The sequence below is a fragment of the Fibroporia radiculosa genome, assembly GCF_000313525.1.
Source record: "Fibroporia radiculosa TFFH 294 genomic supercontigs, scaffold3720, whole genome shotgun sequence".
NCBI lineage: Eukaryota > Fungi > Basidiomycota > Agaricomycetes > Polyporales > Fibroporiaceae > Fibroporia > Fibroporia radiculosa.
The window spans coordinates 1-10,893 of record NW_012133391.1 but is presented as its reverse complement, the minus strand read 5'-3'; the positions used below and the strand labels follow the sequence as shown (position 1 = coordinate 10,893).

The 10,893-nt window shown below is 49.5% G+C and overlaps 4 protein-coding genes across 4 annotated transcripts; 2 read left to right on the top strand and 2 right to left on the bottom strand.

The window, feature by feature from the left end:
- Window positions 1–2,143: 2,143 nt before the first annotated feature.
- Window positions 2,144–3,165, top strand: FIBRA_04919 (uncharacterized protein; the record flags this gene model as incomplete). The annotated part of the gene is made up of 4 exons (XM_012326701.1): window positions 2,144–2,472; window positions 2,517–2,686; window positions 2,740–2,909; window positions 2,968–3,165. 4 exons carry the CDS (start codon window positions 2,144–2,146, stop codon window positions 3,163–3,165), a joined length of 867 nt encoding a protein of 288 aa, XP_012182091.1.
- An 81-nt stretch (window positions 3,166–3,246) lies between these two features.
- On the bottom strand, window positions 3,247–6,037 carry FIBRA_04918 (uncharacterized protein; the record flags this gene model as incomplete). The annotated part of the gene is made up of 11 exons (XM_012326700.1): window positions 3,247–3,374; window positions 3,432–3,477; window positions 3,544–3,830; window positions 3,905–4,436; window positions 4,488–4,837; window positions 4,900–5,026; window positions 5,090–5,278; window positions 5,339–5,568; window positions 5,617–5,683; window positions 5,741–5,863; window positions 5,912–6,037. The coding sequence occupies 11 exons, from the start codon at window positions 6,035–6,037 to the stop codon at window positions 3,247–3,249; spliced, it is 2,205 nt and encodes a 734-aa protein (XP_012182090.1).
- A 175-nt stretch (window positions 6,038–6,212) lies between these two features.
- On the top strand, window positions 6,213–6,939 carry FIBRA_04917 (uncharacterized protein; the record flags this gene model as incomplete). The annotated part of the gene is made up of 4 exons (XM_012326699.1): window positions 6,213–6,240; window positions 6,297–6,584; window positions 6,643–6,701; window positions 6,754–6,939. 4 exons carry the CDS (start codon window positions 6,213–6,215, stop codon window positions 6,937–6,939), a joined length of 561 nt encoding a protein of 186 aa, XP_012182089.1.
- A 1,321-nt stretch (window positions 6,940–8,260) lies between these two features.
- FIBRA_04916 (uncharacterized protein) lies at window positions 8,261–9,674 on the bottom strand (the record flags this gene model as incomplete). Its single annotated transcript, XM_012326698.1, has 3 exons — window positions 8,261–9,032; window positions 9,088–9,343; window positions 9,392–9,674. 3 exons carry the CDS (start codon window positions 9,672–9,674, stop codon window positions 8,261–8,263), a joined length of 1,311 nt encoding a protein of 436 aa, XP_012182088.1.
- Window positions 9,675–10,893: the final 1,219 nt, after the last annotated feature.

Below are 10,893 nucleotides of genomic sequence, written 5' to 3'. Positions count from 1 at the left end.
CGTACTGGAGGCGGCGATGGCGAATGAGAAGCAGGTCGGCGAGTGCGCATCGGAGGTGGCGACGGCGAGCGAGACGGCGCACGACGACCCCGTACTGGTGGAGAAGGTGAGCGGGAAATGGGCCGGCGACGACGGTCGTCGCGGTCTCGAGGAGGAGGAGCCCGACGCGTGGGACTCCTACTCCGTCTATCATGGTCATCGCGGCCTCGCTCCCTATCTCGAGGCGGTGGCGGGGGAGGTGGCATCCTCTCAGCCCGTCTCATGTCTTCCTCTCTTTCCTTTCTCCTCCTGTCTTCTTCTCTCCTTCGCAGACGTTCCCGTTCCCGCCGCTCCGCTTCCCATTTTTCCTTCTGCGCACGCATTTTTTCCCGCTCTTCATCCCTTTGTCGCTCCTTTTCCTCTCGCTCTGCCATTCTCCGCAGCTTGAGTTCTTCTTGTTTCTCCCTGTCAAACGCCTGTCCCTCCGTATAATCACTCCGAGTTCCCAATGCTCTCGCCATTTTGTTGAGCTCTTCCTTCTTCGCTGCAGCAATTCCATGGGTATCGGAGGGCTTCAAGCCCTTCGCATTTGAACCTAAGGTATTGATGGTCGCGAGCAGTTTTGTGCGAAGATCGTTCACTTGTTGCTCAATGTCATCCTCGTCAACACTAGGTTCTAATCAGAAAGTGAACCGATATGCGTGTCAGATGGCATACCCTTTTTCCTCTAGCTCGAGTTGCAATTCCAAACACTTTACTTCAACCTTACGCTTCCGTTCATGTTCCAGAATTGCGGCGTCTGGTTCACGGTGTTTGGGAGGTGCAGCATCCCATGCACTAGCCCTATCTGCGGCCGTTTCATGCACTCGTAATGTTGAAAGGTTCCGTACAACATAGCCGTTCGTACCACTTAAGAGGAATTACATGAGCGACACGCGATGATTCACGTTCGAGTTTAGATACTCACCTTCCGCGAGGAGTGGTAAGACCTATTCCGTTATACATGCGATCTTTTGCTAGCTCTGACCAGGGAGCAGTATGAGGACAATCTCGCCAGGTGTCGATGAGGTGGACGTCGGGGACAAGAAATGGTGGCAGTAAGCGCCGGGGGTGCCGCCGCAAGATCACACACAAGTCTAATCTTGATCCACTAGCAGTGGAACTACACCATCAGTGGCTCAGGCAGAAACAAATCCATTTCATCTATGTCTATATGGGAGCCGTATAAAGAATCTACGCTACAAGCCCATCTTTAAGTCGTGTTACAACTTTGAGCTGTCGAGGTGAAACAGAGAATATGTTTTGAACTTTGTGTATGCCGGCCTCTCCAGCGATTTCAGCGCAACGCACTTGTCCGTTTCTATGTCTTCTATCAAGGCCTCTGGGAAAATCAGAAATTTTAGTTATGTTGTTCGCAATCGATCAAAGCAAACCTGCCTCTCGAAGTGTAATCGAGTTCCGGACGTATGTACCCAAGGACAATCGCCGTCATCTCATGCCCGTAAAAATCCCGGCTGAAGTCGTGCATAATATGTATCTCCTATTGAGCCTCGGTCAATTGATCGGTCAAATGAAAATAGTGAGGAGCATACTGCTGTCAACTGTTCGTTCTTGTAGAAAGGATTCCAACCGAGGCTCATCACCATAGGCAAGACATCACAATCTACTTTCGGCAGCGAGGTCTTGCCGTCCTTCTCGGAAGAGACCTGGGCATATCCATAGTAGACACCCGTCTGTGTCACCGAGCTCATGGGTAAAATGGATTCATCAGGTAAATTGGCTGTGAGGAGAGTAATGAGTCGGCAAAATGTTTCAGTGGCACAGTGGACGGACCAGTTGGGCACCCGAGATCTTTGCCTCCTCTGCCAAACCCTCGCTGTACTGCACCAGAGAGCACGATCGGGAATGGTGGCTGCACTGTGTCAGGACCCGCAATGTCAGGTCTAACCTTGCGGAACGTGTCCGTGCGGAGGGGGGCTGGGGGTCTCTCTTCTTTAGAGGCAACCTGATCAGCAGTCTCCGCCATCGCTGTGTACGAAAGAGTCGTCTTGCTGGAACACGGAGTAACAGAAAAGTTGCTATCTGCGAGCAGAGTTCATGGGAATTGCGGATCACGATCGTGGACAAGCTGCGCGTCCGACCCGCAGGTTGACTCGCGCCAGCCATGTCCAATATGGCCTATTACCCCCATGCCAGCACGTACGGCGCATTTCAGCCGCAATACCCACCACAATACCCGCCTCAGGCTCAGTATTCTCCGCAATACCAAGGTTCAGCCCCGGGCCTCCCACTGTATCCTCCTGGACATGGTCCAGTCAGGCAGTCCACGCCTCCTCCGGAACCTCACGCCGCCCCGGAACTATCTGCTATTACTCCTGAGTTAGCTTCTGTTGCACTGCGAAGATTTTTGTCGCTGGAACTACAGTATGCCGGATATGATTCTGTGCAATCTCCGGCATTCAGGAGACTTGAGCTAGAAGTGGCGGCTTGTCCGTTCGTCAATGTTTGATTCTGAGGCTTGTGGCATCTAACACCAGGCTTGCATTTGAAGTTGTAGAATGTGTATATGAACGAGCTCACGAGTATGCAAATCTCGCTAACAGGACGACTCCGATTGCCACGGACCTGGTGTTGGCTTCGGAGGACTACGGGTTACAGACCAAAGACCTGCACAAGCTAGCAAGCAAAAACAAAGATAGAGCACAAGGTACGCTCTTGGTCCACTTTATATCCGGGTTCAGTGGATTCATTTTTATTTAGATGTGGCAGCTTTGACACTGTTTCCTTCGCCGTCTCGCTCACCCTCACCTGATCTACTCCCCTCGGACGACGAAGAGACACCAGTCATTCCACCGACTCTCAGGTCATTGCCTTGGAGTGAACGACATCTTCCGACTTTACCTCCGAAACATACATATCTCAGGACACCGGTAAGGGACTCTATTTTTGTTCGATATCGTTCCCGGCTAATCTGACACATCTCTACAGATATCTCCACCGAAGAAAGCAGCCTTACCATCATTGGAGAGAAAGCTGAAGACTGCTGGGCTAGTTCAAGAGTCTTTGAAGAATCTTCTGTTGGCGACTGAGGATAGTCCGGACCAAGAAGATGGTGAGATTCTGGGAGCCATCGTGAACTGGGAATCGACCATCCACCCCCGAAAGCGGTGGAAATTAAGTTCGTAATTACCATTAAAACATGGTTCTGCATACTTTGTACGACTGTATTCATCGGTTCATCTATGATTACTGACTGTCTACCACACGTCAAGGCGAAGGCGGAGGCGAGGATAACTCAGAAGATAAATCACCGAGGTCTTTTACATCTGAAGGATTCTCCAGAGATTGCTTGTTCGGTGTGACTTTGGATGTTGTGCGTCCTCGTGTCCGGGAGCCTAGAATCAGATATTGTAAAACCCATGGCTGAAAATGGCACACGATCCGTTACGCACCAGCAGAACTAGTCTGCCCAACATTTCTTGTAGTCGTTCTCATTGGCTGCGTTCGAGTCAACGTTATTGTTTTCCGGTTACTTCGAGAGGCTCGACGCGTCGCTCTTCGTACTTCAATGGAGGCGGTAGCCAGAGTAGCAGGCGAGGGAGGTGTTCGAGGATGTTGCTCTAGTACTGAAGCACCATCTGTCCCCCTGGCTTTCACCGCAGACTCATTTGTACCAGATATGATCACTTCTTGGGCAGTCTCATTTAGTGCAGGCGAGAGATTCTCACTCCTACCGGCAGTTTGAGAAATTGCAAGGTCTTCTCCAGCATCCATGTTGACAGGGTCCTGTGGTTGCTTTTGCTTCCGTGCTCGTGGTCTTCGCGAGGTAGCAGACTCTTGACTCATACTCGCTATCGGAGTGTTCTATGTGACGATCTCATCAGCGATTATGTGTTACTGAACAGAAGGGTAGAACGCGCAGTACGGGTATCTGGTGCGGAACCGATACTGTGTGATGCTCTTCTGCGCCTCTTGGGTGGAGGCTTGTCAGCCTTATCATCAAGCAAGGATCTTTTCTTAGCCTGTCTTGGACGTCCACGGGGTCTCTTTGCGGGTGCTACCGCAAATTGTCCAGAGTCTGTTGCGGCTTCCACTGGAAGGGCTGCACTCGTTGTCATGTTTTCTGTGGAAGTATTCGTGACAGCATCGCTTGTCATTCCATACTCTCCTATTACCTGGTGGTCATCTCCAACATTCTTGAGACGCGTTCTAGGCTTGGGTCGAGGACGAGGACGGGACCCAGGTGTTGGCTCCGCCCTTTCTGAAGTAGGATCCGAGGGTAACATGGTAGCTGGGGATTCCGAGTTCTGAAGAGAAACTGAAGCTATGGCAAGATCAGACGTATCCGTATTTCTAGGCGGTTCCGAGTGCTCTACGTGAGCATATAGATTAGAGGGATCGGCAGCGGCGGGTGTCTGCTGTTTCTTTTTCATCAGGGTGGCATAGCGGTTTCGGCACTAAAACATTTTGAGCAAGACGAATGTTAGCCCGGCAAAAACGTTACCCACCATATTGTCTGTTCGTCCACTGCCTAACAGCTTGCTAATTTCCTTCCAGCTCACATCTCCCGCTTGATCCACCACCTTCAGAAGGGCATGATCTTCTTCTTCTGTCCATCTCCCTTTAGCAACAGTTGGACTTGCATATTCTTGGTAGCGGTCGCGACATTGTTCATTGCTTCGGCCTGGAATGAAGGAAGCGACGTCTAACCATGAATGCCCTAGAACAGCAACAGCACGTCGCAGCATGTCATCTTCTCCTGTCGTCCATGGTCCTCGCTTGATATCTGGATCTAGGGTACGAGTGTAGCGATTTTGACACTGTTGTGGCGTCGCATCTTCGGATACATACCTTGCAACTTTGTCGAAGTGAAGCAGATTAATAGTCAGACCCCTGGCAGAGAAAACTGCATAGACTCACCCAGACTCCAGGTGTCCGTTCCGTATATATATACCGCTTGCATCAGCCGCTCATCTGCTTCTGGTGTCCAGCTATGAGTGCGGCGAATGATACCGTGGCGCATACAGTCGACTGGTGTGCGACCTGTCTATTCAAGACGTACCAAAAAGGTATCAGCACGTTCGAAAATACAGACACTGAAATACCATACACCAAGTTTTGCCGCAATATCTGACCAGTCAATCTGTCCCTCAACTACGTTACCGAGTAGGTCTCTTAACCGATCAATTTCCGACTGCGTCCACTGCGTACGGTTAAACTGGGGGTGATGTTCTCCCAGCCACCGGATCTCACATTCTTTTGCAGACCGTTGCACGCAGGATGTGTTCGAAGAGGAGACCTGATGGACAAGAAACTTGCTATTACTGCTTATGGACCTTACCTAGCAAGCAAGATGTACCTTCATGGCAACACGATCCCAGTCAATGTTTGTCGTGTTTTGCTCGAAGAACTCAGGGGATTGCGCATCGACGAAGGAAAATGTTTGTTGCCCTCTGTTGCCATTAGTCGGATCATTCCATAGCGTCAACTTTAAGAGAAACATGCACCTCATTTGAGCCTGAACAGCGTAAATGCGACGATTCTCCGACCGAACAGAGTCACGAAGGATATCCAATTCAGCAGGTTTCCCTTGCAGTACGATTAGGAAAGCGATTAGAGGTTACTGGAAGTGCATACATTGGTGAACCACAATGGACTCCATATAACGTTCGCGTTTCATGGCTTCTTTGAAAAAGAGTGATCGCTATGTAGGAAGGTGTGAAACGTAGGAATAGCAAAAACAGGTTCGCACAGTACATACTCCCTCTGCGAGCAGGTCATTAGAGGAGACAGGACCTGTTGCCTTCACGGACTCAGGAATAACTACTGTACCGCCTGCGTTGATGTCCAATTCATCCTCGTTTTCTGATACTTCGGCAGCCGCCTGTGAATTTCTAAGTGCGATCAAAATAGAGAAATTGATACAGCCCACCAGTAATTTCGATACACCCTCGAGCTCCGCCTCTATTCTTTCTGCATAGACCTTTAAAGCATTTTGGTGCTCCCTATTAGCTTGGACCACTTTTTGTACCATGTCTCGAGGATGAGGCTGAAACATGATAAGTTCTTGAACGTGAGCTGGTGTGGATGGGATAAGTAGAAGATATGTTAGATTAAATCTGGGTTACCGAAGCGTTACCTGGCGCAAAGGTCGCTTATCACGTGCCAACGCCAGCATCGTACTTCCTACGATCATCGCAAGAGGCTGAAGCCTAGCACATACAATCTCGACAATGGCAAATGCTTCAGCGAAGCGTGTCGGTACGCCTTTGTATCTGAGCAGATTTATAGCATTGCCCAATTTTATTATTTCACAGCTCAACAGAATGCCGAGACGATCAAGAACATGAAGCTGGGGATGCTCGGCGCGGGAGTGCTATCGCTGTTGTTACGGCTCATAATTCGCAAGGGCTCTCTGTCTCCAACACGGCTTTCTCTTTGGCTACTCATACTGTCCTATGTACCATCAATATTCCTTTCGCGCTACCTTGAGCGAATTGGATCACCTCGGCGTGATCATACCACAGATACCTTAATCTCTGCTGGTGAAGATCTTGGACGTCCTGGTATCATTGAATGGGCGTTCGATGTCATATATATTACATGTAAGCCCAAAGCTTCCCAGGTATTGTGTTCAACCTGATGTCCGTGACTGCAACGTAGGGGCATGCCAAATCGGAAGCGGAGCGTTTGGTGAATGGTTCTGGTGTTTGTATTTGGTTGTGAGTGTCTGTCCTCTGATTGGACTTTATTGAGGGCTAACGCAACCACAAGATACCTATATATGCGATATATAAACTATGGAGCACTGTGATATCCCCAATGCTCCTGGGACGGTCTCCACCGCCCAGCGTCCAGGACAATAACTTACCCGGAGGTTCTGCGAGCAAAAGGCAAGAAAAACTCCGCAAAAGGAGTGAGCGAGGGGATCCGCGAGTGCGCGTACAGACAAAGGGGTGATTACTCTGTGCGCGTTCCCTAGACATCTGGTATGATTTTGTATACATAACGAGGATAATGATACTTTGAAATGGCGCACGATGAAAACCAGCTTGGGGACGATGTCTGTATTGTTCGAGTTGATAGGTGAGTCGCGCGGTCTGGAGGCTGTATGAGATAAATTCGGTTCAGCCATGGTGGGCGACCTATGGGCAATTTTGGGGAAGACAACGAGTATAAATGCTCTAATGCACTGAGAATACTGAAGGTTTCAGTGTGCACTTGCGACTGAGCACATGCATGGAGCATGTCCGAATACATGAGCAAGCCTGGATCCTGCGACGTGACCGATGTGTCTGTTCCATCAAGATCACCAACCTAGACTATATATTATCCGACGGTCGGTGAGTTCCCCTTACATGTCTTGAAATCCAAGTCTCGACATGTGCTAAATTGATACTTCCATGTGCGTGTCGCATAGTGGTCACGATTGTGGTGCCTTCATTGCTAGAATTAGATCCATATAGCCGGCCAGATAAGCACAAGAAACCGATCACCTTCTTGGGACAGTGAAAAAACTTGCTGGTAAGATGTCCTGTTATGCATGGTTCACACCATCTTCTCACTTTGTCTCAAATCTGGATCATACTGCAGCAATTTACGTTGCAAGGTCTCGGCTAAGCCTTCCCCCGGATGTATTCTCAATGTGGCGTTCCGAGAGCCGTCTTGTACTAAAATCCGCTCGAGGGTATCTATGATAGGCATGGGACGTACTCGTTCGCAAGTGAATCAGTACATGGCAATCACTTAGCAGATCGCAATGACGATCAGGAATTCTATTACAGTGAGATCCTGGATCACAACTATGCGTAGCGAATTTTCTGACTGATATCTGTTGATGTCGTTGACTCGATTTTATCCCTGCGCTGGAACCGGAAGTTCGTCCGGGTATATATCTGGCATGCAGCATACCAACAATTAAGGCTACAGGTACCACCGATTCCCCGTTCTCTATTACTCATGCTGTTCATAGGAAGAATTGCGCATGCACCCACCAGTGCGACCAGTGCATCAGCGAGACAGATGGATTGTCAATCTAACACACCGCCATCGTATTATCAAGCTGTTTGCATCCCCTACCTTGACTTTCTGACCGCCGTGTCTAACGACGCATGAATGATCGCACAAGATTGGACAACCCCAGAAATATGTGAAATGAAGCCAAGAAAACAAATTACGATGATACACAGACGCGCTGCCGCTTGTCACCCTACCGCACGTTCATATGATAAGTTAATGCTCAGATAGAGGGAAAGTGGAGCATCCCGACGATATTACATTTCTATTCCCTTTGGTATGCAGGTGGCGGCGTGATTGCCGCAACCTCCCTCAACCTCTCCATTTCCAATTGCAGATTCGCGACCTGCCTACGCAGGATCATGTCTACCATCCCGTTATCGTCGGCTCCCGCAATATACGGCATCCTAGATGCATCAGCCGATTGTGCTGCAGGGGTTATATTGGAAGGAGGGAGGGTTGAGTGCCGGATCCCGCGTGGGTCAGTGTGGGGGAGCTCTTGCTCGACCTCTGGCATACTAGACTTGTGGGGAGACTCTTCAACTCGTAAGAGAGTCGCAGATGAATCGATATGTGGCAGCCGCGAGGACGGCTCCGTGAAAGGCTCCGTGAAAACCCCTTTGGCCCTGTTCCTGCCTTTGCGGCGCCAACACAAGAACACGGCGACGAGGATGACAAGACTAACTATCCCGACAACGACACCTACTGCGATGCCAGTAATATTAACCCTTGAGGAAGTAGCAGAGGACGTGGGACTATTGGGGCTACCATTCGACGGGGATTGAGTTGGTAGGCGCGCGTTCGATGTTGAAATACCAGTCGGAGAGGACTGTGGCCGTGATACAAAAGCACCCGTGGAACCTTTGGAAGGCATGTCGATGTTGCTAGTTGAAGAAGGATTTGACTGAGTTATAGCAGAGCTAGGAGTGGCAGTGGCAGACTGTGGCTGCGCCGATGGAGATGCGGGAGTGGCAGGCGTCGATGGAGGTGTGGGAGTGGCAGACTGTGGCTGCGTCGATGGAGGATCTTCTTCATACCTATATCAGCATATCACTTATATGGCTCAGATATGAGGGAAGGCAGACCGCTCACGTGTATTGTGCCCAGTCAAAGAGAATGATCGACGCATTCACTTCATACGTTGGCATTAGAACGACTGTGTGCATCGCGTTCGCCAGGTCTGTGTTGGTGTAGATGGAAACGTTGTAGTACATCTCGGTTGTATCCTCCAGCGGCATGTGAGTGTATAAATCGACATCCTTCCCATCCAGGTTGATACTGACGTTCGTCAGAGTAGTCACCCCCTCAATGTAGTTCGGGATCACGCAGTAGATCCAGATTGCAGTGCCTGATACGTGGCTCAGTATTGACCTCGCGAATAAGTTGACGAACTCACCGGTGAAAGTGAGTGTTATCGTGTGGGGTCCAGTGTCAGTTGGATGAGCGGTGAAATCATGCCATGACCGGTCGAACGTGTCGTCAATGTCTGGCTGGGCTTTGCAGCCAGGGCAGCCAGGTCCATAATTCCAGTTTGTGCCGCTGTAAATCGGCTTCGCACCGGTTACGGAGTCCCCATTTTCATCATCAATGGTCGCGTTCATTGAGACGGATGACACATTCTTCAGGAGCGCAAAAATGACTGTACTCCTTAAGAGGTGGTACAAGAAGGGACCTAACATTGTCTTTCTCCTCCTCGTTAGATGAGAAATGAGAAATAGAAAGGATCGAGCGTACCGTAGTGAGAGAACTAAGCGACAATACGCCAAGAGTTGGCGAGATGGTCAAAGTATTGGTTTAGACTGAAGAGGACTAGTAGACGAATCGGAGGGAGTGCAATGGGCGATACTGATAGGGTTCATCTTATGACAGAACCTACCAGTGAGTAGCATACGCCATATTTTGGCACACAAAGAAAGAATCACCATTGACTATTAAGAGATATGAGCGCTGGGAATGTTCATTTCTGATGTTGATTGACCGTAAGATCTCATCATCCAGGTAACTGTTCAACACGTTCCTGCATTCGTGCACCAAAAAATGTGCTTGGGTTCCTAGACCGTAAGGGGTTACTAGAGCTATGCTCCCGAAGCAATAAATAAGCGGTCATATTTCCATGCTGATAGCAAGCGGGATTCAAGCTGGCTTGCCTGCATATTTGGCCTTTGTTGCCTCATCTTCGCACAATGATGTATCAATCACGCGCTCATAAGCCTAAAGATGAACCGTCAACGCTAGCTTCCCTATGATGAGATCGAACAAGAAAAAGTGTAAGCGGACCTTTAAATGAAGTGCAAGTTGCTCAACTGAGGTTTATCTCGGATATCCTGTGCATGCGGAACATGGTTGCTTCGAATCGCTCTGTACTCGCTGGCAACAACATGTCCAGGCCGGTGCTAGTAAGTAGTACTTCATATCTGTGATCGCGGTCTGCAGTTGGATGCAAACGGCTCGGATCGCAAAGCGCGCAAGGCACGCCGGAATGGTATGATATATAAATATCACGTTGGAGAACTTTGATCAAGTACTATCGATGACCCCACATGTGAAAGGGCGCCTCAAATTTGGCCTCCCAGGTTTTGCGCACACTTGAAGGCTTTCATGCGATATGATCTGGATTCATTGGCGAGTTTACTATCTCCTCACAAGACTCATACTTTTTTACGGGGTATTGTGAATATCTGAGGCAGACCGGCAAACGACGCCTTCTTGAAGTGAAAGATTTGTGACCGACATGTCACACATAATCACACTCGAATCACTGGCATGTCGCATTGCGGTTGGCTGTTACAAATGTAGGTTGGGCGCCTATGCAGCCGTTGTCACGCCCAGACGGTACACTTCTAAATTCGGATCTAATTGGCAGTGGTTTGGACTGTTGTCCAAGCGAGGCACTCAAGG